The sequence below is a fragment of the Ursus arctos genome, unplaced genomic scaffold (genome assembly GCF_023065955.2).
Source record: "Ursus arctos isolate Adak ecotype North America unplaced genomic scaffold, UrsArc2.0 scaffold_2, whole genome shotgun sequence".
Lineage (NCBI taxonomy): Eukaryota > Metazoa > Chordata > Mammalia > Carnivora > Ursidae > Ursus > Ursus arctos.
In genome coordinates, this window is record NW_026622874.1 from 57,430,432 (window position 1) to 57,457,954 (window position 27,523).

General features: G+C 49.4%; 1 protein-coding gene and 1 long non-coding RNA gene across 3 annotated transcripts in view; one reads left to right on the forward strand and one right to left on the reverse strand.

Moving 5' to 3' along the window:
- Nucleotides 1–27,211, forward strand: part of LMX1A (LIM homeobox transcription factor 1 alpha) — a 152,925-nt gene extending 125,714 nt beyond the window's left edge. The window contains exons 5-9 of the mRNA XM_026517258.4: nucleotides 16,286–16,458; nucleotides 19,250–19,327; nucleotides 20,561–20,630; nucleotides 23,268–23,438; nucleotides 25,054–27,211. Of these exons, the coding sequence (XP_026373043.1) occupies nucleotides 16,286–16,458; nucleotides 19,250–19,327; nucleotides 20,561–20,630; nucleotides 23,268–23,438; nucleotides 25,054–25,214 (653 nt within the window). The 3' untranslated portion in view covers nucleotides 25,215–27,211. The remainder of the gene's footprint in view (nucleotides 1–16,285; nucleotides 16,459–19,249; nucleotides 19,328–20,560; nucleotides 20,631–23,267; nucleotides 23,439–25,053) is intronic.
- LOC123002012 (uncharacterized) lies at nucleotides 11,780–20,927 on the reverse strand. 2 transcript variants are annotated; one of them, XR_006411470.3, is made up of 3 exons: nucleotides 20,447–20,927; nucleotides 16,002–19,372; nucleotides 14,003–15,597 (listed from the first exon to the last, which is right to left on the reverse strand). It is a non-coding gene; the product is annotated as an uncharacterized LOC123002012 (long non-coding RNA). The 2 variants fall into 2 exon arrangements; XR_008960423.1 differs by having other exon boundaries at nucleotides 11,780–19,372.
- Nucleotides 27,212–27,523: the final 312 nt, after the last annotated feature.

Below are 27,523 nucleotides of genomic sequence, written 5' to 3' on the forward strand. Positions count from 1 at the left end.
CACCCCGGGCAGAGGGAGGTCAAGGAAATACTTTGGTTTTCCCTTTCTTCTGACTTCCGTGTAAATGCCTGTAAGTAACATGAATGAGGGAAGTATCAGGACTTCTCTGTTATTGAAGAATATTTATCCTTGAAGATAAAGCCTCTGTAAGTCTAAGCACTCCTTCAATGGGAGAATAAAATTTGACTTTACAGAAGTTTTATTCATGCTCAATTTTTCAGGTGCACATCCATTATTTAGAATGACACAGGGGATGCAAAGAAAAGCTTTGTTAACTTAGAACCTGCTAGCAAGGTTCAACTGCAGCCACTGAGCTAACACACCAGCCACCGGCATCTCCCCCAAAGCTCAGCTGTACCTATAATGACAGCGTGTTTCCCACTGTCAAGCTGCTTGGTAGCCTCTCACTCCAGTCTCGCTGGTGTCCGTGGACATGCGACAGCTGACCGCAAGGGAGGGCTCCCTTATGGCTTGGTCTGAGACATTAAGCTAAATGGATGCACTTGATAACAGTCGTGTTTTGTGAGAGATGCTAGTTTGAGTGATCTGGGGTTTGCAAGCAGAAGGACTGCTCAGCACTTTGCCTCAATCCTGGAAGAGATGATCAAGAACAGAGGTGTCGAGAGCAACCTGATGTGAGGGTGAAAGAGCGGTGACTCATGCTGCAGAGTCCCTTTAGGGGCTCGCCATTCTCTTACCAGCTGAGGTATCCGTGCCTCTGGTGTTTAGTAACTACCGCACTGGACAGAGAGGAGGGACAACTGACCCCTGTGCCGGGTAGGGCACTTCAAGATGATGTATGCCCGTGGCTGTCCCTGTTCATGTCCGTCCTTGGTCACTGTATACTCACCCCCACCTTTTCATCCAATCACACCATTATTTTTTAAATAGAATTTCATTCTCCCCTAATTATCAGAACTGGCAGGAATCACTCTGAAGATGTAGATTAATTGAAGAGGTATCAAGGCCTGTTGACTGAATGTAAGAAGACATTACGGAGAGAGTGATGTCAGCAAGATGGCAACATAGGTCATTCCCGACTCCACTCCCTCTCACAAGAACAACTAATATCTATTCAAGAACAACACACCCCTGAGAGAATTCTAGAACACAGGGGTGAGGCTGAAATCTCCCCCTCCCCCAGCACCTCAGAGACCAAGACAGACTGCATTAGAGGGATAAGGGAAGAGGTTACATGTTGACCACATTGCTTCTGCCCCTAGAAAAACACAGCACCATGAAGAGAGGTCTAGCCTGAGCCACTGGTTCCTCAGTGGGACAACCATCCTTCTCCTCTGATCTCACACCGTGGGAATCTGACCACGATAGAGGAGGGGGAGGGGCTTGAAACAACCAGCACATGGGTCTTGGCAGACCAAGTTCATACCTACTGTGCCCAAGTAGTAACCCAACCAGCAGTTTTGCTCGTCTGCAGAACCAAGTCGGAGGCACCCTCTGAGCAGAGAACTTGGTGGGGTATAGATATGCCTGATTTGAATGAATAGTTTTGTTTTCCCTAGAGCCTAGTTTGCCCACACCTAGGCAAGGTGCTGAGTCACAGCCCCATCTGACCAGAAGGGCAGGAGACAACTCCTGGGACCTGGGAAGCATAGTGATGCTCAGGACAAGAGGTGGGCAGGTAGAGCTGCTCCCCTGCAGAGCAAAGCCAGTACTGGGCAAGGAGGCTATGCATAGGCAGAGGGATTAATTCATAGCCAAGCCTGAGGATATCTCCTGGCCCCTCCCAAACAGAGAGCCTGTTTGGGAAATTGAGAGTATCGTGGAATGGTCCTTCCCCTTCCCACCCATGCAAGGGGGCTGAGATATAGCTTCATGCACTGTGGATGGGGCCAGAAGAGCTGGAGACAACTCTTGGAAGCTCTGTAGCCCCGTGTATTCAAGCCAAGAGAAAGGCAGACAGAGCAGATAGTTTGCAGGGCAAAGCTGGTGGCCCTCTTCAGCCAGGAACCTTGGGGGTGTGTACCGGCTTGAGTTGGGACAACAATCAAAGAGCTTTTGTGGTTTTAGAGCTGCTTTTCTTGCTGTACCCAGGCAGGGAATCTAATTCATAGTCCCACTCATGGCTAAGTACAGCCTTCGGCCTGTCCAACCAGGGAACCTAACCAGAGCACACAGGCAGCTGCACAGATCATGCAACAGTACGACATACAGTGACATTTGAACAGAGAGCGTAGTCTGTGGCTTCCCTCATCTTCAGAGCAAAACTGGTGGCCTCACCTGACCAGGAATTCAGTGCACACTTAGGACTGATTCGAGCCCCCCAACAATGAGCTGCCAGCAACCCTGCCAGAGCACGGAAACTAACTCATGGTCCCATTTATAGTATATAGTACCCAGTCCCAACATTCTAGTAAGCCTGACCAGAGAATTCATGCAACAGCGGAGTCCGGCCTAAAGCCTCATGTGCCCCTCCCCCACTTGTGCACATGTGTGCGCGCTCTCTCTCCCTCCCTCAAATAAGTAAATAAAATCTTTAAAAAAAAATTGAAGACACAAATAAGTGGAAAGATATCTCATGTTCATGGATTGGAAGAATTAGTATTGTTAAAATAGTGTCAATATTACTGAAAGTCATCTATAGGTTCGAGGCAGTCCCTATCAAGATCCCAAAGGTATTTTTTACAGAAGTAGAAAAAAAAACAGTCCTAAAATTTATGTAGAACACAAAAGATCCCAAATAGCCAAAGAAATCATGAGAAAGAAGAACAAAGGAGGAGGCATCACACTTCCTGATTTCAAGCTATACTATAAAGCTATAGTCATTAAAACAGTATGGTACCGGCATAAAAACTGACAGACCAATGGAACAGAACCAAGAACCCAGAAATAAACCCAAGCATATTCAGTCAACGGATATTTGACAAGGAAGTCAAGAACACTTAATGGAGAAAGGACGGCCTCTTCAATAAGTAGTGCTGGGATCATTGGATATTGACATATAAAAGAATGAAACTGGACCCATATTTTACATCACTCACAAAAATTAAGTCAACATGGGTTAAAGACTTAAATGCAAGACCTGAAACCATGAAATTCCTAAAAGAAAACAGGAATAAAGCTTCTTGACCTGGGTCTCAGTAATGATTTTTTGGATAGGACACCAAAACACAAGCAATTAAAAAAATAGGCAAGTGGAACTACATTAAACTAAACAAGCTTCTGCACCATAAAAAAAACCCATCAAAATGAAAAGGCAAGCTATGGAATGGGAGAAAATACTTGAAAACCGTATATCTGATAAGGGGTTCATATTCAAAACTCATACAATTCCATAGCAAAACCCCCCAAATAACCCAATTTAAAAATGGGCAAATGACCTGAAGAGACATTTCACCAGGGAAGATAATATGGAAGGCCAATAAGCACGTGAAATGTTCCACAACATCACTAATCATTAAGGAAATGCTAATTAAAACTGCAATGAGATAACACCTCATCTCTGTTACAATGGCCATCATCAAAAGGACAAAAGATAACATGCTGGCAAGGATGTGGAGAAAAGGGAACCCTTGTGCACTGTTGCTGGGAATGTCAATTGGTGTAGCCGCTATGGAAAATAGTATGGAGGATCCTCAGAAAATTAAAAATAGAACTACCATATGATCCAGCAATTGCACTGCTGGGCATCTATCCAAAAGAATTGAAATCAGGATCTTGGAAAGATATCTGGACTTCCATGTTCCCAGCAGCATTATTTACAGTAGCCAAGACATGGAAACCTAAGCGTCCGTCAGTGGATGAATGGATGAAGAGGTTGAGGTATATACACAATAGAATATTATTCAGCAAAACGAGGCAGTCCTATCATTTGTGACAACAGGGTTGGACCTTGAAGGCGTTATGCTAAGTGAAATGTCAGACAAAGGCCAATAGCATATCATCTCCTATGTGATTCTAAAAAAATAAGCAAACAAAAACAAAACAAAAAACCAGACTCAGACTTGTGGTTACCAGAAGGGGAGCGTGCAGGGAGGCAGAATTGGAGGAAGGTGATTGAAAGGTACACCCTCCCAGTTCCAGGGTAAATAAGCACTAGGGGTGGAATGCAGAACTTGCCGACGGGCATGATGATCTAACGCTGCCGTGTGGCACATGCAAAGTTGTAAAGAGTAAATCCCAAGCGTTCTCCTCACAAGGAGAAACTTTTTTCCTTTCCTTTTGTTGTATCTGTATGAGAAGATGGATGTTAGCAGACCCTGTTGTAATAATTTCACAATATATGTGAATTAAATCATCATGCCGGCCACCTTAAACGTACACAGCGAAGGATGCCAATTTTTTCTTGATTAACTGGAAAATTGGAAAAAAAGAGACTCTATTATGATTGCTGGACCTCCTGTGTATACATGCAGGCGAAGAGAGGGAGGAATGTTCTAGGACAGTGATTCTCAAAGTGTGGTTTCTGGACCAGCAGCATCAGAATCACTTGGGATATTGTTGGAAATGGAAAGTCACAGATCCCTCCCAGACCCATTGGGGGACAAGACTCAGCATCCCAGAGACTCTGGGTGGGGGGAGAGAGGTGCAACGATCCGTGTTGAGCCAGTTCTCCAGGTGTTCTGAGGCATGCTTAAATTTGGGAACCACTGCTCCGGAGTGTAGACTATGAGCAGTGGTCTTAGGCTCACAGCAACACCATGCTTCCTCTTACCCTTATTGCAGCAATAAACTCTATACTTTAACAGTAATGACAGTATTGAGAAGAGTTTTTAGTGTTAGAAATTCAAAGCTAGCTAATTACGGGAAGTGTTCATGAGGGTGGTATTAGCAATGATTTCTTCAACATCAGCGTCATCTCAGGCCACCCAGTTCACTTAAGGGTAATAACCATAAATATTCTCCAAATGGTTGTAGTGGGGTTCATGGCACACAATTGTGTTCAGTTTGTAGTTAATTTAGAGAAAGCTCTTTCTGCAAAAGATACTGGTTTTCCAAGCCCAATCATGTGTTCTCACCTGTGAAGGGCCATGGCCACGTGAATGTCGGTTGAAGATCTTGCGCTTAGGAAGGGCAGCCCAGCCCAAGAGGGTTGAGGGCCTCCTGGCCAAGTGCCCCCTCCACCCCATAGCTGTCATTGGGGACCATGTGTCCCTGTCACCAGATGACTGGCTAGAGGACAAATTGCCCCATGGTCCCTGCTCCACAATGCTGGCCTCTCTCTGTCCACATTTCCAGTTTTCTTTTCCTTGGTTTCCATCCTTCCTCCTTTATCCCTAATTATCATAATTTTGGGTTTCTCTTTTTTTATGACCTGCTGTCTTCTCCTCCTCATGAAATCATAACTGGTTGGTGATGAAACAGAGGGCCCTCTGTGGGATCAATAGCAATGTGAAAGAGAAATTCAGATCGCAGTTTAAGGGGCGCACATCTCATCCCAGTGGAGCCTCCACTAGTTACTATGGGGGTAACTAGTAATTCTCCAATAATTTCTATAACTGCAGGAAGTTGGTTGCCATTGGTGAATGGATTTGTGAAAATGGGAAGACAGAACCCTGCAGTGTGCCTGTTCATGTCATGCATTGCCAATGTGACTTTTGGGTTCATTCTGTCTATTCTATATTAATTGGACATGAACTATTTAGCAATTAATTATTAATCTCCTGAGTCCTCAGCATGGTGCTGTGTTGTGGGGGCTACAAAGATTATTTAGATGCGTCTCTGTTTTCTAGAAGCTTATTCTATTTATATGGAAAGTAGAATTATAATGATAATATTTATTGAGTGAGCATTTATTAAGTTCTTACCATAAGCTTAGTACCATAAATACTATACGTAAATTGTTTAGTTTTTCTATTATAATTAGCCTGTTGGGTAGGTGCTTTGAAACCCATTTTACAGATGGGAAGACCAAGACTTCATGCCAGGCAGCTTGGCCAAGGGCACCAGCTAAATGATAAAACGGTAGAGTAAACTATTTGAGTCCAAAGCACTGCTTTTAACCACTCTGCTCTATTGCCTCCAGAAGTACGTCCTAACAGGGTTCTTAGGTTAGTCCAGTGCAGTACTTCTGTCAAAAAGTCCACACCAAAGTTTATGGCAGCAATGTCCACAATAGCCAAACTATGGAAAGAGCCCAGATGTCCACCGACAGATGAACGGATAAAGAAGGTGAGGCCTATAAATACAATGGAATATTATATAGCCATCAAAAAACGAAATCTTACCATTTGCAACAATGTGGATGGGACTAGAGGGTATTATGCTAAGCAAAATAAGTCAGAGAAAAACAATTATCATATGATTTCACTCATATGTGGAATTTAAGAAACAAAACAGGGTCATAGGGAGGGAAAAATAAAATAAGAGGAAATCAGGGAGACAAACCATGAGACTCTTAACTATCGAGAAGAAACTAAGGGTTGCTGGAGGGGAGATGGGTAGGGGGATGGGGTAAGTGGGGGATGGGCTTTAAGGAGGTCACGTGATATAATGAGCACTGAGTGTTATTTACAACTAATGAATCACTGAACTCTACGTCTGAAACTAATACACCGTATGTTAATTAATTGAATTTTTAAAAAAAATCCACACTTAGAGTTTATGATGTTATTTTCAGCTCTAGGGGTTAGAGAATATAAGGGAACATATAAAGTTGTCTTCTAATGTAAGTTTTCTTGTGTAACTAAAACATTTGAGGTAGAAAACCATGGGTTCTGGGCTTTTGGAAAGGGAAGGAACTGACATAGAAGGGAGTTGATGGGTGGTCCCGGAGAAGATTTGGATCTTTTTCATACAGAATTATGGACCTGAAAAAAGTGTTCTCTACTCTCCTTTCTGTAGCTTACTGCTCTATTTTATTTTATTCCCGGCATTTAACACTGTCATAGACCGAATTATGTTTTCCTTTGTTTATTCATTGTCTGTCTTCTTCCACCAGAGATAGGAAGGCAGAGACTTTATTCCTCTTGTCCACGCCGTCTCACCCTGTGTCTGCAAGAGAGCCTGTACGTGGTAGGCACACGCCCGGGTGTCGTTGTGGAATGATGGGACATTCTGGATGAGGAGTGTGAGTTTCATAGTCAGTGGGGATAGGCAGTAGGTTCCTAAGCCACCAAGAGACATAGTAAAAATAAGAATATTGAAAATAGCTTACATTTCTATAGTATTTTACAATTTTTTAAAAAGTGCTTTTACCTATTCCTACTTTTGAGTTCTCGAACCCCTTCAGGGCGGTTTGGCAGGTCTTCATTCCCCTGATTTTACAACTTAGGAGGATAGGGCTCAGAGAGGATGATAGGTCATTGGCCGTAGGTCACATAGCCGGCGAGTGGTGGAGGTAAGCACAGAAACTGTGTGTCTGACCTTACTTTTCCCTACTCTTTTCAGTCTCTCGGTGTTTTGTGGGATGAACTAGCCTGAAGGCACAGAACTGGCGGGGGTAGTGGCCTCAGCTGGCCCTTTCAAACCAGCAGAGGCTCTACTCACAGCCAGGACATCTCTGCCAGGGGCACAGGCAGTCGGATGGGCTGTGGTCATCCGAGCAACTTCTCTGTGTGATTAAGGCCACAGTGAACGTGTCCAGGGAGGATTCGCTTCCGCAGTGAGAACATTTACAGTGTGAGCCAACTCCCTCAACTCCCCAGTCACCTAGAGGATTGTTGTCTGGGTCTTTTTTAATTTGGAGAGATAACTAACCCCTTGTCTCCAATCCGGACTTGAAACAGTTTCATTTTCTCAGATAATTTTATCCTTGGGAAGACTAGTAATTAACGCAGCAAAATGGGACTACCCCAAAGAGATCCACTGAAGTCTGTTTCGAAACCAGAGCAAATGCACTCAGACCTTATTAATATTAACCTAGGGTAATGAGTTTTTAAAAATATTTTATTTATTTATTTATTTATTTGCGAGAGAGAAAGAGAGAGAGAGAGAGAGAGGGAGAGAGAGAGAGCACGGGGAAGGGAGGAGTAGAGGGAGAGGGAGAAGCAGACTCCCTGCTGAGCAGGGTGCTTGATGGGGGGCTGGATCCTGGGACTCCGGGATCATGAGCTGAGCTGAAGGCAGACACCTAACAACTGAGCCACCGAGGCGCCCCTTTAACCTGGACAACGTTACACATATCACACCCCACACCTAGTGAACCATTGGGGCAGCCGGATTAATGAGCTCTTACTGCGGCTGAGCACTGAGCCCCAAATACGTGATTTGGCTTGTTATAAGCTCCCCGTCTCCTTTGCTGATGCTAGCCAAATCAAAACAACACAAGTCCTGCCTTTTGTGTAGTGTTCTTGTCTGTTCCTGATTTGCATACACTGATGTTGGGGTAGTGGAATCTCGTGATATCGCCATTATTAGTATTTCCACATGTGACGAGTCAGTGCATGGGGGAGGGTCAGCATTTGCACCTGTGCTTATCAGTTTGGATTGCACGTAGATGTGTTTTTATTAAAACGGGGAAAGTGGTGGAAGAACTCAGGAGAATAGATGCAGTGTGTGCATGCATGCGTGTGTGTGTGCGCGCACACGTGCTCATGTATGTAGAGCTGAGAGGGAGAGAGGCAGGGTAAGTGTTAGCATAAAGCCTATTCAAATGTGAAAAGGCCCGAGACTGATGCAAATCCACGATAATCCCAGCAATCTGCACCGATACGGTCGTGTTTCCCTGCAAACCTCCCCTAGCAAGGCTTCCTCTCATGAGCACCAGCCCACTGAGGCAAGCAAGCGACGTGTTCACGTGGTGGTGGCCACCAGCATCCCCAGAGTGGAGATGTAGCTCCCTTCGGGGTCCTGGCTGGCCTGCTAGCCCCTCCCACTGCCTGGCACAGAAACCCCCATCCATGGTGGGCATTGCCGCACAAAGATGCCTTTCTGGGACACTTGACCTCCAGCCCGACTCAGGAGTGCCCTTGGCTTCTGTCTGCTTTGCTCTGGAAAGGCTCAGTACCGTGTGATCGGAGATCTTTGCTGGGGTTGCATAAGGGTAGTTGCTGGGGAGGGAGGAGAGGGTCTGTTCCTTTTGGACAGAAAAGAATGGCTTTCCAGCAGGAGCTCAGGGGATAATCTACCCCCGAGAAAGTCTACCCCCGAGAAAGCCTTCCCCGTGAGCCTTTCTTTCCTCGCTCTTTAATAACAGAGACACTGCTTGTAAGTGACCAGCGCCTGATATTTTGCAAATACCAGGTCCTTGGATCTTCATAATAATCCCATGAGGCCCTTGAGGCAGGGAGAGGGCATGTGGGGGCACAAGACAGAGCATCCCAACCCTGTGCCCTTGGGCAACACAGCCCCCTCCCTGGGCCTCAGGTGATGCATCTGTAAAAAGGAAAAAAAGACAAATACGCGTTTCCTGCTTCCTGGGTTGTGATAGAAACAATGAAACAACGCAATTGTAAAATGACTCCATGCCAAGTATTAGGTAAGCATAAAGGATTTTTATATTATATTGTGGATGAAGAAACGGAGTCTCCGAGATGTGGGGAATTTCATCCAAGGGTATACAGCTGAGTAGCGAATTAGGGCTTAGAATCCAGCTCTCCTATTTCATGGGCAGAGTGACTTTCTACCATTCCATATGTCCCCCGATACAAAGAGTGATCTTTCAGTGGACTGTGAGAGACAAAGCATCTGATTGTCACCACTCTTAGGCCAGAATATGCACAAGTAACTGTCCTTTTCTTATGTCCGGTTTGCTGGTTAAAAAGTCTGTTTCTCAGGGCGCCTGGGTGGTTCAGTCGGTTAAGTGTCTGACTCTTGGTTTCAGGTCATGATCTCAGGGTTGTGAGATCGAGCCCCATGTCGAGCTCTGCACTGGGCGTGGAGTCTGCTTCAGATTCTCTTTCCCCCACCTCCTGCCCCTCCCCACTTCTCCCTTTCCATCTCTTTAAAAAAAGAAGTCTGTTTCTCTCCTCCCTGCAGGAGCGCCTTAGGCCTGGCCTTGGAAGTAGACAGGCCTTGGATGAAGCCTGGTCCTGCCATCTGGGCCCTGCGTGTTGGAGGGGAGATTCCCGACCCTCTCTGAGGCTCCTTAGGTGGGAGCAGAGCATGCGTGTTGCCATGGAGATGAGAGGACATGTGTACCCTGGACACAAATGCCTGACACAGAATTGATACTTGGGATGTGGGCATTTTCTTCTGCCGCAGGGTCTCTGTCTAGCACTGCGACCTGAGCGATTTCCTCAGCCCGGTCTTCAAGGTGGATGCGGTGGCCCGGTGTCGTCTCCCCACATGGGCCCAGCAATTCCATGCCTGGCGTCTGGGCCTTCCCTGGTCCACCCTTTCCCCGTGTAGCTCCAGCCAGAGAATCCCCCTTGTCATTCATGTCGTCCCTGCTGTGACAGCATCGGCTCTGGGACATTGCGGCCCCTCTCTACCTTCATTTCTTCTTTGTCCAAGATGTGTACCCTCCGATGAGGCCCTGAGGTCCCCCTCCTGGTCCCTGGGTGTGCATTCATTTTCTTCCCCTTCCCTGGGTTAGAGGTCGGCTGAGCCCTCCGGAGCTCCAGCTTCCTGCCCTCTGCCTCTGGAAAGCCTCGCCTCCCTTGTCCCCATGTTTAAGCTCCTGCCACTAGCTTTCCTGGCTCATGGAACCGTCTTTTCTAAAAGCCCACATTTGTACTCAGCTTCTCACCATGCCCAAAGAACTTAGCCAAATACTATGTCATATTTTGTATCATTTCACACATGCTAACTCTGTTTTCTGTTCTTGAGAGCAAGGGGTTACGTCTGAGGTCCTTGTTACCCTCCCAGGGCCCTGAGCAGCGCCGGGCGGAGCGGCTTGTCTGCACACTTGCTATTTGATGAGCGCCCCTCCCGGGTCGATGTCCTGCTTCCGTGCCATGGACAGTCCTGCTCTTGGGACACACAGCACCCCGTCTCCTGTATCTGGAACTGCTGTGCGCTGTTTGTGTGATTCCTTTTTAGTTCAAGTGACACCTGCACGATGTCGCCTTCTCCAGTCCCCTCCCCTAGCTGCTGTGAGCGGAGTCACCGTTATTTGGGCGTTGACTCTTTCCCCTTTCCGAATCTGAGCTGTCTGTGAGAGCAGAGGGTGAGTCTTCATCATCGGCGCATCCCAGAGTTGTCCTGCTCCCGTGCCTGACCCGGGCCCACAGTGGGTGCTCATGGAGGGAATGAGGCAACAAAAGCGGTTCCAAGTCCGACCTTTCATGGGAACCTGGGCTTGGTCTGAGTCGAGACCTCCTTGCAGAGCCACGTGCAGGGTAGGTTTAAGCAGTAGCTGCAGGGACTTGACTTTTCTAGAGGACGTCGCATCTTGCTTCTTGGATTTTGGACGCTGCATTTCATCTAGAGTTGACCACTGCTCAGCTCAGGGAGAAAGGAATTCCGATCCTGCGGTGCAGGGCAGCGGCTGAAAGAGCTTCCCGTCTGCATATACCCTGTCTTCCTCTTTTCCCTTCCCCTCCACCCCTAGCGAGTCCCAGACCCTTCCTCTCCTCCCCAGGCCTGAAGGACGTTTATGAGGCTCATCACGGGGCAGTATCTGAGGTCTGTTCCTGCCTCTCCCTTCCCGAGCATGCGGGTCTCTGCCCCCCCCCCCTCACCCTCACCTCCCGGGCCAAGCTCAGATATCTCTTTCCCTATTTATGGGCCGTTGGGATTTTTCCAACAACCTGAAATGAATCTATGAGGCCCCACAGGTAGTGCAGCCCATCTCAGGGCCATAAACCATGGCTGGTCTTTCATCTGTGATTGCTTATGTCATAAACGAGTGGGAGGGCCAGGCAAGGGGGAGGCAACAGCCCTGAACCACTCCAGATTTTTTTTTTTTATGAGAAAGGGGAAAGAAAGACCCTGAGAAACATGTTCAAACTTTATGCCAAGCAAATTCATTTCACTATGGTAGGCTGTGCGTGGAGACTTCATCTCTGGACTTTCCCACTAGGAGTCAGATTTATGCTGTGTTTGTGTCTACATGGCCTCCAGGGATGCTGACATTTGTTGTCGGAGACAGCGAGTGGTGTTCCTTTCATCTCCACTGAGGGGTGTCAGCTTAAATTATGAGGGATCGCTCTGGCCTGCATCTGGGTGTGGGAGCTGCCTGCAAGAGCGCGGGGTCAGCTCCTCCTTCCACTCCCACCTCTCTGCCGTTTCAAAGTCGCTCTTCATCTTCTGCTCTCCAGTGTTCCTGCCAGTTCTGGGAGAAACTTCCTAGCTCTTTTCGAATGTTCCTTTCTCTTGGACCCCTCGATAAGTGTGTATCTTAGGCATTACGTGATTTCTTTTACGGAGAAGTTGGGGTCTGAGTCAGACAGGCCTGTCCCTGCAGCAAGAGAGGGCGGGGAGCCTCAGTGAACATCCCAGGAGCAGCCTGGAAATTCCCCAGGAGAGTTCGAGGGCACCGTTCTGCCTGTAATATTTACAACCCAGCAGGGCGATGGTTAGCGATGGTCGGCCTTGTCCTTGGCAGCTGGATGGTGGCATCTGTCGGAACCTTGAGAGGTGCCAGAAGGCCGCTCCGTGCTCCGTCTTCAGAGTCGCTCTCGCTCAGCTCTGCCAGGACACCTGAAATTCCACAGCGGTGACTGTTCGGCTGGAGGTACTTTCTGTTCGATGCATAGGTGTTTTTGACCGTGGGAGAGAACACATCAGACCGTGCTCGTCACTGACTCCTTGGTGTCCATCTGCAGAGCTTCCTGTCCCCAGAGTCAGAACCTGAAAGACTGGGACGGAGGAGGTGGAAGTTTTGATGGAAAACAGGAGGTCAGGAGAGGTCTAGAGAAGGGATCAGCTCGCAGTGGTATGCAGGCCTAATCTGGCCGAGGGCCTGTATTGGGAATACTCTTTTATTGGCGCACAGCCACGCCTACTCGCATTGTCTGTAGCTTTCGTGCTCCAATGGCCAAGGCAAGTCATTGCACTGCACTGTAAGGCCTACAAAGAGTAAAATAGTTACTCTCTGGCCTTTTACAAAAAAAAAAAAAGTTTGTAGGCCTCTGGTTTAGAGCATGAAGAGCCTCTTGGAAGGCAAAAGATGGGACCTTAGGAGACAGAAGAGAGAGAGAGAGATTAGTAGCAGAAAATAGGCATCGAAGGGAGAAAACATACCACAAAAGCAAAGGAAACACTTGAGACCAATCTTAATCTCGTTCTTTCTGTCCTCCCCCTCTGGCCCCTCCTCCCCCACCTTCTCTGGCCCCCTTCTCCTTCCTCTTCTGAAAACAAATGCTTTCATCTCTCCTCCTCCAGGGACGGGGAGAGGATGAATGAGCCACGCAGAGTGCTCTCCCCATCCTCCAAAAGTGGGCACCGGGGACTAGCCCAGGAGAGAGTTCTCTGTCCTCCTCCCCATTGTTCCATGATGGAGTAGCAGCTCTCGGGGAAGGTGCGGGTATCCCAGACAAGCGGGGAGCACAGAGACACCAGGGGCCTCAGCCAGCTGGCCTCTGGGGCTCCGAACAAACTTCAGCAGTTATATCTTCCGTCTGGAACTTGCCCAAACCCCCTCCCTCCCTTCACCTTCCTTCTCGCAAGCACTCAAACGCTCCCACGCTACACAACGAACTCTCAGTGTTGGCTGGCGTGACGTCTGCAAAGAGAGAAATGAACGCTGGGTTTGTAGAACCTTAACTCAGACTCCCGTCGACAGGCAACTATTATTAACACAAAACATGTGTCTCGGATCAAGAATACTTCTTTTATGTTGATGTAGTAATGGTGACGATGATGATGATGATTTAGTAGGCACCTGTTACATTCTAGACAGCGCTAAGCCCTTTACATGTATCATCTCATTTAACGCCAACAACCCTGTCACTCTCCCCGATGAGACAGCTGAGTCTTGAGAATTTGTTCGAAATCCCACATCACAACTGGCAGAGCCAGAATTTAAACCTGAGTTTGGATGACCCCAGAGCCCACATTGCTTTCCCAAATGATGGCAGTGTGTATGAGCCATTATCAAGGGATCTAGCATGATTTTAGACCTTACATTTTCATGAGTTTTGTTCTCCTAGTTTTCAATAAGCATTCGCATCAGACCATGTGAGGAATGACAGTAGGAGAGTCAGACTGACTCCAGAAGACATTTGCAAATATCGTTTTATGGACAAAAATGGTTATAAGACATGAGGTTCCTAAATTACACGGTTGCATTTTATTTTATTGTCTTTATCTGATAAAATATCTTATATTTTCCAACTCCCTTTTTTTAAGTCAAGCTTTTAATTTAAATTCCAGTAGCGTTAACATACAGTGTTACAGGTGTTTCAGGTGTGCAGTCCAGTAAAGTCTACAGGTGCATTTTCAGACACAGTCTGCACGTTGGATCTCATAGTCATTTGTTCCAGACTCAGCCCCCGTTAGTCGCTGGCCTTTTGGAGGCCTGTATGATCCTGGGGGGTGGGTGGTGTCAGCCCATTTCCAAAGAAAACTTACTGAAGGCCTCACCAGTACCAGAAGAACATCCTTTTGACCGTGGGAGTCCACCAGCAGACAGAATTCTTGGCCTCAGTGAAGGACCGGGCTTTGGGGAGAGGGGTTCTCTGAGCAGTCGGGTGTAGGGCCTTGCAAGGGTGAATGTGGCTTTTTTCCCACTGTCTCTCTTCTTGTGGGGTCTTCTTATTTCCCTGTGGCTTTTAGTTCTTATGTGCTCATTTTTTCCTTGCCCTTCTGAAAATATCCTTCTAGAAAGATCCTAAAAACCCCTTCCTGTGGAGGGATGGTTGAGGTCAGCTTACTGGATTTGCCACAGAGGTGAAGATGCCAGAGCAGCCACTCCTTGTCATGAGGATTCTTCCTCTTTTATGTCTTCTTCAATCTTTCTGGGTTTTTCCCCTGTACTGAGGAGAGTCAGGCAGAAAGGAAAAGACATTCTTTCCACATCTCTTTCGAGCCTCCTGTGCGCCAGGACCATGTTAGTTGTTTTGCCCCCAAGTGCAGTACCGCCTGAGCTGCCTGCGGGTGGGTGTTACTACTGTGGTGGTGCAGGTGGGGAAACTGAGGCCCGGTGCATGACCACACTCCCACTGCGCCGTGCTTATAATGGGGGGCCGAGCTGGGTGGAGACCTAGGTGTGCCTATGTCAGACCTGTTCAATGACATTGAAAGGGTCATGCTTCAAGGAACTCACAGGTTAGTGTCCCTTCATGTTCCAAGTGTATGTCTAAATGTTCATAGAGAAAAGAAGCCATTGTCCTTTCAGATGGAGCAGTCAACAGAAGTCTAAACTAAAATGGCATATGCAGGTGAGCACCCCTGGCAGAGGAGGGCAGGATGAAGAACGAGGGTTGTGTAGCTCACACACGGAGGGTCCCCTCCTCCTGGATTTCTTGAGGTGGCCAGAAGGGGAGCCAGCATCAGGACACCAGAACTGGGGACACCCTTCGGATGGGGCTTTCCACTGGAGGAAAGAGGACAGCTGAGCTCTGTGAAGACCCAGGGAGAAATGAGGTCCTTGTGAGGATTGTTGGGGCACATATCTCCCAATGGCTTTGAATGCTGAAAGGAGCAAAGCGTCTCCCTCACATGGTACTTCCCAGACCCTAGAAGCATCGTCTCAGGAGTGTGAGGTCCAGGGGATGCAAGAGGAAGTCTGGGAGAGAATGTGACATATACTGAAGCCTTTGCTTCCTTCAAAAGTTACTCCTCCTATTGCTCATGGCTTATGAAGTAATCCACCTAAATATAAATACAGTTACTTTAATAGTTATTTATTTTATACACAAGCAATTTTGGCTAACGACCTACACTATATCCATTCACATTTATCGGTCCCTGCAAATAATCTAATGCTGGTCCTCTATGGCCTTTTAGACAGTAATATTTTCTACCCCCTGCAGTGCTAGAATTTCAGACACCATGTCTAGGAAATTATACAAAACTTCTCCAGGCCTAGACTCGAAAAAATGACCTGTAAGAACTAACATTAATAACCAGAGCTTATGGGGCATTTATTATATGCCAAGCAGCGTTGGAGTGCCTATTGGTAAACTCATTTAACCCTTACAGCACCCCCAAGGAAGTAGGTTCTCTTCTGTCCCAATTTTGCAGGAAAAGAAACTGAGTCAGAGAGAGTTCAGTACCTTGCTCAAGGTCACGCAGTTAGTAACTTTGGAGCTAGGACACCGTCCTGGGAGAAAGTTCGGAGCCGTAATGGTGGCCTTTCTGGTTGCTGTCTCTGGATTTGAGAAGTATTTTCCTTGGCCCTTTCCTGGTGGCTTTCATGTCAATCCCACAAAGGTTACTGCACTCGCCTTTATATAAAGCCGTCCTGGGAACACGGACCCCGGTGCCTGGTTCTAGAATAAAATACAGCTCCAGGAAGTGGCTTTGAAGAACTTAACAGAGTGTTTTCTGCTTCTTTTAGGCAAGAGTGATGATGAAGAAAGTCTTTGCAAGTCAGCCCACGGGGCAGGGAAAGGAGCCACTGAAGACGGCAAAGACCATAAGCGCCCCAAACGTCCCAGAACCATCTTGACAACCCAACAGAGGAGAGCATTCAAGGCCTCATTTGAAGTATCCTCCAAGCCGTGCAGGAAGGTACAGGGGGGAGGAAGGGAGGAAAGGGGACTGGGCCTCACTTGTTTGTGTATCCTGCCCTCCTCTGGAGTGTCCATGGGCACACGTGGGGGTCAGGGCGGTGGGGGAGGCTGTTCAGAGAGAGTCTGTAGCCTTGAGCCCTGCTGGAGACTCCAGATCCCTGATGCTCTGGCCAGGGAGAGAATAGGATCTCCCTGTACTCTTGCGCATCTGTACCCATTTCAAGTGACTGCTGGCTCAATTCATGGAGAGCAACAGGAAGAGTAGCAGCAGGTGCCAGTTGGGGGGGTATAGACCCAGATGCTGTAACAAGGAGAGTAAAAATATAGTGGTTTGTAGAAATACATTTATTTATTTTTGGTCTAGTTTGCTCCACTTGGAGTGGTGACTTTGGGATTCATTGATGTCTTAGTTCATTCATTTTTGTTGCTGAATGGTATCCCACTGTGTGGATGCACCCCAGTTTGTCCATCCCCCTGTTGATGGGTGTTTGGGTTGTTTCCAGTTTGGGACTGTGATAGATGGGCCTGCTGGGAACCTTTGTGGCTTAATGAGGTACGAGTTTATTTCCATCTTATGTCACAGTCCAGAGATAAGCAATCCAAGCCCGACAGGGAGCTCTGTTGTCCCTCACGTGGTTCTAAGGGGCCATAAGTGCCACCATCTTTTCCAGCCACCATGGTGGAGAAAGAGGAAGGCCTGCCCCCAAGATCCTTTGTATCACTTTCCCTCATACATGGTGGCCGGAGTTTAATCCCATGACGGCACCTCCTGTAAGGGGGCGGGGAAAGGAGTCTACCTGGGTGGCCACATGCCCTGCTAAAGCTTGGGGGTTCAACTGTTAATAGGAAGAAGGAAAGAACGGGTATTGGGGACAATCAGCAGTCTCTGCCACAAACAGCTGTGCCCATTTATTAAGCACCCGCCATTTACTGATGGCCATATGCTCAGTCTTGTTACTGATACGATGCAAATAAGAAACCTTTTTAAAATTGAAACTCATGGAGGAAACACATTTTCTAAAAACTTAGCATTGTTTTTCTCTATCTGTATTAGTCGGCTTTTGCTGTCATAACAAACAAAATCTTAGTGGCTTCCAACAGACGTTGTGTTCCTTCTCCTGAACGGGGGCTTGGCTGTGACCCAGCTGGGCTCAGGTTCGGGCCTGCTCCACCCGTCTCTCTGGGGCTCCAGGCTGAAGGGGCACCGTTTCCATGAGGGTGGCAGAAGGCTGGGGGCCACGTCACCCCGGGCAAACCCACGGAAAGGCTCTCCTTGGATCGCCCGTACCATATTCACACACATCCCATGAGCCAAAGCAAGTCATGCAGCTAACCCAGTGTGAGGCTTGGGGAAGGCCACCCGTGGGAGCAGGGGAGGAGGGGACATGTTTGCTGAACTGACCGAAGTACAGTCTGCCACCACACCTGACCTCCTGAAGACCTCTCTCTCTGCCTTTGTGCTCCGTAGGCTCCAGGACAGGTGCTGGCAGGAAGTGAAGTAACCCCAAAGTAGGCTTACGTGAGGACAGATGACCACCTCCTCATCTATGCCTTATTCTCCACGTACGAGACCCCTAGCCTCTGTATGGTCTTGTGCCTGGTGCTGGTGGCCAGGCAGCCGCAGACCGCCAGCAGGGAAGAGAGGTGTAGGCACATGCCTAACACAGGGGAGAAAGCTGTGAGAACCACTACGGAGGGGTGGCCGGGAGCTGTGGGAGCCCAGGGAAGGGAGAGGTCACTTCTGTGTGGGTAATCAGGCAAGGCTTTGGGGAACAGGTGGCTTTTGAGCTGGGCCTCTGAAAAATGGATAGGGTTTCAGCAGGGGGAGGTACGCCTGGGGCACACTGCTGTTTTGGTTGGCTTAGCAGAAGGATGTGTTTTAAAGATCTGGTTTAATCATCTCACTTCTCCTAAGCCTCAGCCCAAGTGGTATGATAAAGGCGGACCACTTCCCAAGGCCTCCTGTGAGCCCTCCGCCCCCGTGTTACGCGTTCAACCCCACGTCCACCCCAGAATCTAAGCAAGGGCCGGTGTCCCTCAGCCTGGCGCTCAGAAAGGCTGAGCTTCTCACCTCTTCCCTTCCTGCCATCTTGCCCGCCCCTCACCGGGCATCTGCATGGAGGGCCGATGTTTCACCCCATCTCTTCATCATGGGGATCCCGACCGTCCTGTCTCCCGTCCTGTCTCTACGGGACCACAGCGCACGTGTGGAGCAGAGCTGACTGCTTTGCTCTGCCAGATTCCGGATGGCTCTGGTCTTGTTCTCCTTGGGTAGGGCTCACTCAGGGTAACCTCGAATATGAATATTCATGAAACACCCAAAGACATCTAGAGCTATGAGGGACAGAACCAAAAATATAGGTCAAAGAATTGAGACAGAAGAGAACAAGAGAGAGCCATTTGTTTTGCAAAGTGATTTTCGCCCTCAGTTCTCCTTAAGTACGTCAGTACATAGGCGTGGATGTGACTCTTAAAGCACGATAATAGATTTTGCTGGTGGTCAAAAACCATTTGAAGGCCTGATTTCCAGAGTCAGAGAAACCGAGAAACCCCTCTTGGAAGGCACATCTAAATTAATGATTCTTCCCTTTGTTTACCTGATGAAAGACCTCCCTCCACCAGAAGGGAAGCAATGGTCTTGTGTCTGGGATCACACTGGCCATCAGACACTAGCTGGTTCCTGTATAAGACACGGCCTGCCGGCCTCCCAGTGCGCCGCGTACGGAATGTTCTGCCCTCTCCTCTGAGATGCCAATGTTTCGCTATTTCTAATGTTCCATTTTGTCAAGGTGAGGGAGACCCTGGCCGCAGAGACAGGGCTGAGCGTCCGTGTGGTGCAGGTGTGGTTCCAGAACCAGAGAGCTAAGGTAATCGGCTTCGTACTGTCGTCTGTCTCTCGTGTGGCTCGTTTCCTGAAATAACAGCAGTCGGATTTAGTGCTTGCGGATGGATTATCGAACCAGAACTCACTGGATAGAGTAGTTCTCCTGATTCAAAAATTCTGTTACCGACAGTCACGTCAGCCACAGCAGCCCTGCAGGAGGGGCGAGACGGGGCATTCAATGTAGTGAAATGACTGATTTTCCTAGTGGCCGTGACTGTGAACCTGGCCAGCCATCTGCCGGCATAAATGTCTGGGGCTTTTGGTAAAAGTGGATTCTTTAATTCACCTTTATCTAACCCAGCTACCAAAGTCCTTTTAAAACTGCAAAGAGAAACTTCCATAGCACATATGTGACAGGACTGAGGCGATATCCTAGCACGGAGGCATGAACGCCTTTACTCAGTGCCCCCTGTGTACACCCCAACTGTCATGCTGCCCTGTGGATCCCACCAAGGTCTGCATTGCCCCGCCATGTCTTTCATTCACTTCAGACCTTGTGCTCAGCTAGTTTCCTGTCTCTAAAAATGCACGCGGCCCATGGCCCCTGTGTCTGGGGTGCTAACGTGTAGTGGGTGATAAATTCGTGTCTCATTATCTGATCATGATTGGTTAAGGCAGCCCGGTGCCGTCCTAACTGAATTCTAACAGGGCCGTTGATACCTACTCCATCCTGACAGGACTCCATGCATGTTTCCATAGCTTTGAGAGGCCCCGTAACCTAAGGGATTCATAAAGCAGAGGAGTTTGAAGCTCTGAGAAATGTTTGCTTATTTTTGTTGGGGTCCCATGGAACCCTACCATTCCACCCAGCACAGTGTGAGCAGCATTGGGTTAAAATGTTCCTTCTGAGAAGTGTTGGTGGGAGATCAGTTCCTTACCCGGAGGCGCGGATCTCCTGGCAGGCGTCTCAGACACCAGGACCAGCAGATGGGGGGGTGGGCGGGGAGCAGCCTCCTGCCACGTCCCAGGTCACACCCTGTCAGCAGCCCCTTGCCGCGCATCTAGGCCGGGCTGCGGTCCCCACACCCCCACACTTACACCTCATCTCAGATTGTCACAACATAAGCCGTGATGTTTATCTGCTGAGAGGAAGTCCCCGTACCTGTGAAGACTGGCGGCTTGGAGCTTCCCAGCTGGCTGACTGCCCACGGCTGCAGGTGAAGAGCCCACGGCACCTGACTCGAACCTTCTAACCCTGCGCCCCTCTCCTTGTCAGATGAAGAAGCTGGCCCGGAGGCAGCAGCAGCAGCAGCAGGACCAGCAGAACACCCAGAGGCTGAGCTCGGGTAAGCGGGACCCTCCAGCCAGGCCTGCAAGGGTCCAGGCCTCGCCCACCCCCCGGCTCTTGGTGGAAGGCCACTTCTGGGCTCACTGAAGCCCTGTCCGCACCAAGGGCCGTGGCTCTTCCAGCAAGGCCTGAGGCCCCGGGGGATCTGGGAGAGGGTCAAGGGCACCGAGCTGAGGCCTGGAATGCTAGAACCTTCTCCAGAGCCCCTGGGGCTATGGCAGGACTCCCCGCAGAGCCCAGGACACACCCAGATCCTCCTCCTTCCCAGCAAATCAGTTGACAGAGGACACCACTGTGACCTACCCCTTTCCGAAACAACCTAAAACCGTAAAAATACTGCTAGTAAAACAGTAACCCCTTCCCTCGTCAGGCACGTTCATAGGTTCATAGTTCAGAGTGTTTTCACGCTGACCTGAGTCTGACACCCCACTGACTCACCAACCCTGGCACCAGGGGAGAGGAGAAGTCCTTTGTCCCCATCTCCCTGATGAGCAGACAAGGGCTCTGCAAGGCTGACCGGGGTCCTCGCTGAGTAGGGGATGAGTCAGGACCGGAGCATATGTCCCGGAACCTCGGTTCCACTAGGCCACGCTGCCCCAGCTCTCCCCTCCTGTGCTCAGCTCCACTTGCCGTTGTGGTTAACAGGCTGGTGTGAGGACTGGAAAGGGAGTGAGGAGGGACAGGTTGTGGGACCCTTCAAGGGAGTTAAAAAAAAAATCAAACATAACTATATTATGACCATGTCATTCTGAAAAGGGTATGCCCCCAACAGCCGTCCAGCGGGATTCCCTGAGGGGTCTGCTTGTACCTCGAGTGGGAATTGTCAGCCTTTGGTATATACGTGAGTACGGATTCTGATTCCTCTAGTCTGGGTAGGCCCTGAGATTCTGCATTTTTAACTGACTCCCAGTGCTGCTGGCTTGTGGACCACACTTTGAAAAAGGCCGTGACTGTGACATTGGCTCTCAGTCCCCTAGACAGGGCTCCTTGCCCTTTGCATGATGGACCTTGCCTTGTGCTTGATACCTGGGCTCGGCTCAATCTAGAATCTGACTCCTGCAGCCCAGAGTTCTTCTGGCTTCTTATCTGGTAGGCCAAACAGTATCTTAACGGCAAGATAGATGTCCAGAGAGAGAAGTTAAACAAGGACATGGGGACTGGGGATGGTTGTCGGGGCAGGTGGGTCAGGAGACCCGAATGCTGCCCCAGCTCCAACCCGCAGAGCTGTTTGATCTGGGATCAGCCTTTCTGTCTCCTGGCGCCTCAGGCTATCTGTCCCCAGGGTGGGATAATGACGCCTACCAGCCCTGTTGCACTGGGCTCCTGGGAAGTTCAGAGAGGGTCACGGATATGGACGAGCCATGTACGTGGACTTTCATAGGACAGCACACTCAGAAGAACACATCAAGGCATTACGAGAACACAAACTCCAAGTGCTTGAGACTTTGAAGAATTTGAAGGGCAACTCCTAGGGCAGACTTAAGAAAGCGGAAGCTGGTGGAAAGTAGTCTCTGAGAGTTCAGGGGCCGATGTTCAGAGAACGGCAAGATGTGGAGGCAGGAAGTAAGTCCTCTAGTCTCTGAAAATTCTCTACACAAGTGTAGCAAGTTGTCCCAAAGCACATTCACACGGTTTCATGGAGTCTTTCGATCAGCTCCATGAGGTCAGCAGGGCCGGTGTCGTGAACCCGACTTGATTGACGGGCTCCCAGTGGGGCGATGCTGGAAGGATCATTAGATCCATCACCTCCTGTGGCTGCCAAACTCATGTGTGTCATCAAACACCTTGTTTTTTTTTTTTTTTTAAAGATTTTATTTATTTATTCAACAGAGATAGAGACAGCCAGCGAGAGAGGGAACACAAGCAGGGGGAGTGGGAGAGAAAGAAGCAGGCTTATAGCGGAGGAGCCTGATGTGGGGCTCGATCCCATAACACTGGGATCACCCCCTGGGCCAAAGGCAGACGCTTAACCGCTGTGCCACCCAGGCGCCCCAAATGCCTTGGTTTTAATGATATATTTCAAGGAAGCTCTCCAAGTTCAACTCTACCTCCCCTATCCCTGTTCTCTGAGGTTGACCCGTGATGGCCCTTGGGTGGGCACAGGCTGGGAACCACTGATGTCACTTAATTCCAGACCATTTTATAAACAAGGAAACCAAGAGCCAGGAAGTTAAACGATCTCACCACAGTCCTACAACCAAGATGGCGCTCTGCGATTGTCCCCACCTAGTGTTCACACCCTTGTGTCATCCCCTTAGACACTGACTAGGGCTGACCTAGAGAGTGACTTCTGAGGCGAGGTCACAACAAAATGCTTTGCGCTCTGCTGGATTGCTGGCTCCAGGGAAGCCGGCTGCCATGTTGCTAGGAGGCTCAAGTAGGCCTGTGAGAAGTCTGTGTGGTGGGGCCACAGCGGGATGGCAGACACAGCACGTCCCACTTCAAGTCTGAGGCTCCCGGTATCACATGCACCAGCCCCTTTCACTTCCCCTTACAAAGACACAGCAAAGGCTGGTGTTGGATAGGGACACCAGGCAGTGGGGGATACGAAGTTTGGAAGATGCTCTCGACCTTCTCTCGCATGGGGTCCTGGGCTGCACACAGAGAATGATCTGCCTTCTTCTCTGTCTCCCAGCTCAGACAAATGGCAGCGGGAATGCTGGGATGGAAGGAATCATGAACCCCTACACAGCTCTGCCCACCCCCCAGCAGCTCCTGGCCATCGAGCAGAGTGTCTACAGCTCAGACCCCTTCCGACAGGGCCTCACCCCACCCCAGATGCCGGGAGACCACATGCACCCGTATGGTAAGATGGACGCCACAATCTGCTTGCGTGGGTTTCTCCTTCCCTCTCCAATGCATCCGCGCAGCTCCCAGATGCTCGCCAAAGCTGCAAGCAGAATACATGCCCAGAAAATGCGGCTAGAATCATCTAATCAGTGGCTACGGAAGAAAGACCAACACACATAGTCATTAGTGATATTTCCATTCATTCTCCTTTTCAAAGATTCTTGTTAGTTTTAAATAAGAGGTTGTGCTTTCATTGTAGACCTGTTTGCTGTGATCAGATTTCCCTCCTTTCATTTCATACCTGGTCCCATGTGCTTGTAAGCAGTCTCCGCAGTGATGTGGGCAGAGGCCTTAACCAAGCAAACTTGTACGCGAAGAATAAAAATATATAACAACATAGAAAGCACATTTTCTAATTGAACTGATATTATTTAGGGGCTCTAAATTAATTCCCAACACATAACCTGACCTGTGAAGTGAAAAGCAGCCCCCGCCCAGTCCCACCCCACCCAAACCGGGGTTGCCTTAAGTGCCGGCTGTGTGGATAGCGTAGCCTCCCCCCCTTGCCCTGCTTGCTCCTTCAGCTGATGGTCAGCAGCTGGGCTTCGGTGCTCTGATGGCCTGGGTGAGCTCTGGAGAGGAGGCTGAAGTTCAATCTCAGGGCCACAGAGAGGTCACTGAATTTTTATCCGGAGAAGTCAGTGGCCTCTGTAGTGCATCTGATCTATGTAACCTGTGATAAACTGCACTGATAGCTAAAATTACAGCTTTATTTGGCAAACCTTCAAAACAGCATCAGAGATACATGGCTCAGCTCACAGATTTTGTCAAGCAAATGCTTTTTTTGCCTTCATTAAAAATTTTTGTTGTTGTTGTTAAAGTAACCCCTGACCTCCCATGTGATGCGTACAGCCCACTGGGATTAAGATCGTCCCTCTGCTGGGACGTCGCTGACGCTCATTTGTGCAAACTGTAGATGCACGAGCGGTCACGTGTGCGGAGTCTGAAATGGTGGCACCTCTAGGTTCTTGTCACAGGGGTCCCCAAGCCTTTCCTCAGTTTGCCCTACTGTCTTCCCCGGCAAGGGTGCAAATTAGTCGCGGGTGGGCACCTAACCGTCTTTCCTTTGCAGCGCACATCGGGGGAAGCAGCAGGCACTCAGTCTGAGTTTGCTGTGTGAGGGGACCCGTGTTACCCCGGAGGTGGCACGAGCCTTGTTCACAGCACCAGTGTTGGTCTTCTTCCCGGTCCTCCTTCAAGAACCAGTTTGGGGGCTGAGTCTTCCTGGAGCCCTGCCCTTCCTTTCCAGCCAGCGGTGCTGTGTCCTCCCCACTCCCCAAACTCACCGTCTAGACATTCTGACGCTTGCTTCTGCTGCACCCTATTCGGCCCTTTGTCCTAACCTACTTTATACTGTTTTCACTGGTTGAGGTTTCCACCCGAGGCCCCTAAGGCCCTGAGAGATCTTCTGTGGACAGGGATCCTCTCCCTCCCCCTCCTCTAGGAGCTCTCCCTCCACCCGCCCTGCAGCAGGGGCTGCACAGACCCCACTGGCTGCATTCCACCGAAATCCCAGCACCGAAGGGAGTCACTTCTTCGGGACCCTCATGCCCATTTCATCTCCATTTCAGGTGCCGAGCCCCTCTTCCACGACCTGGATAGTGATGACACCTCCCTCAGTAACCTGGGTGACTGTTTCCTAGCAACCTCAGAAGCCGGGCCCCTGCAGTCCAGAGTGGGAAACCCCATCGACCACCTGTACTCCATGCAGAATTCTTACTTTACCTCTTGAGTCTTCCCCTCGAGTGCTGTGGCTGGGCTCCCACACGGAACAACCGTATTACGTGAGGGGTCGGCCGGCGTTAGGATGGGGAGGCCAGGGAAGAGGTGGGCTGGGGAGGGAGTTTTGTCGGGGATGCTGTTGTGTAACGACCTGGTGTAGCTCGGCATTTCCAAAGACTGAATACATAATGGATCGCATAGTTTCATGTTTCTGATAAGTCTTAGCTTTAGGTATGAAGATGTGTTTATCATTAAGGACAGGGACTTTTAATATAGACATTCTCATGCAAACTAGGTACCTAGAGACTCCTAACAACTTCCCACCATTTTGGGGAAGCTCTCGTCAAGAGGTGCATATGTCTACCCATCCATATACCCATAGACAGACAGACAGACGGACAGATAGATGTGTGTGTGTGAGTATGTAACCTTCCATGCTTTATCATCGGAGTTTATTCCTAATTATAACAGACACCAAGTGTACAGCAAAAGTAACTTTATTTTCAGTGTGAACTATATTTAAGGAAATGCTTGATGCACTTAAGTTATAAAATGAGATAATTTACTTTTATAAACTTTATTTTTAGTTCGAAGAGACTTGTCGGCAGGGCAGAGCGGCTGCTCCGGCTGAGCCCAGAGCTCTGAGTGCTTGAGTGAATTCTGTTTTCAAGAGTGCCGTCGAGGTCTGGAACGCACCTCCAGGCGGCTGACCGTACTCCTTCATGGATTCTTGCTCTCTTGGGGGCTGAATCACAGGGCTCGGGGGGGACAGAAAAATCCTTGAGTGTGTTCTTAGAAAAGGTAAAGCCTAGACTCTTCAGCTTTCTTGTAAGTTCTGACGTGTAGTTGTGGGCGGCAGTAGGAAGGTCCGTTTTGCTCTTGAACTTCAGCACCTGCAGGTGTGGGATGAGGCTGACTCTATGTACCTACCTCACTGGGGGAGGCCGAGGCTTCACTCACCCCCAGGACACATGAGCAGGGCTGAAACTAATAGCTGATATTTGTTTAAAATACCAGACCAGTCACTTGGCAAAAGAGGCTATGGGGGGGGGGGCAGTCTGTGCCCTGAGCCCTGAGGGCCACTTTGCCCACCCGGGTCCCTTCTGCAAAGCCTCGACTGGAGGGGCCAGTTCAGGGCAGCTCAGTGGGCCAGAGTCCTGCCATGGAGAGGAGGCTGTCCCTGAAGAGGGCATCATGGGGTTCTAGACCAGCGGTTGGCAAACTACGGCCCGCAGGCTGTGTTTTATGGCCTGCCAGCTATGAATTTTTTTTTCATACATTTTTAGAGGGTCGTAAAAAAAAAACCAACAAAAAAAACAGGACTATGTGACAGAGTGTATGTGGCCCCGAAAGCCTGAAATATTTACTACCTGTGCTGTCTGGCTCTTTTCATAAAATGTTGGCTGGCCCCTGTTCTAGAAAGTCTATTTCTAAACAGCCTTCTGGAGCTCATAGAGGCAGCAAGGGATCCAGGTGGAAACCCAGGGTCGTTATTCTGTCTCACTTTTCGGACTTGGAGCGCAGAAGAGCCAGCTGCCATTGTACACAGGGACGCTTCTGCACCCTGTTCTCCAGTTGTGGTGCTAGGACCAGCTACTTCTGTGCTAGGATGCCTCCTGAGAGAGCAGACGAGTCGAAGGGCGAAGCCAGGGGGTCAGCCTGGACTCCTCTGCGAGGGGCCAGTTCAGGCTCGGCCTTACTCCGGAGGATGTCCTGGGACTTAAGAGCCTTGTCCCCTTCACTCTCTGCAGAGCCAGAGGGAACATGTTCCCTGTGGTAGAGTCTGTGTTGTGTGATTTTTGTGCTCATGTTTATAATTTATGCAAATCACCAAGAGACCCAAACCAGTCTGGTGAGTGAAATCGTGCGGATGCTGTGTGGCCCGCAGGCTTCTGTGGTAGGGATCCGTCGGAGAATGTAGCAGATACTATGTGAGTGAAAACAAATAGAGATCCTTCCTCCACTCGTAATGGCATACCAAGATGAAATTAAAAACCTCTTACAAACGAGCTGTTGTTGATTCAGGGGCAGGGGTGGGGGGCCCGGAACCAGGGGACACGGGTATTTTGTCCACAGGGGTCTGGGGATGAGCACATGGTGAAGCTTTACATGAGGGAAAAGCGACTCCAGCAAAAGAGAAAGGAGGCTTCACCTTCCTGCCAGGATGAACTGGAAGACCTCAGTCTTCACAAACATGGCTGCGGAAGGAGGCCCGGGGAACATTCCATCAGTACCACCACGTTCACTTGAGGCAGAGTGGTTTGCACTGTGTGTTGTGAGAACATTTGCTTGGAAATCAGAGCAGAGTCATGGGACAGG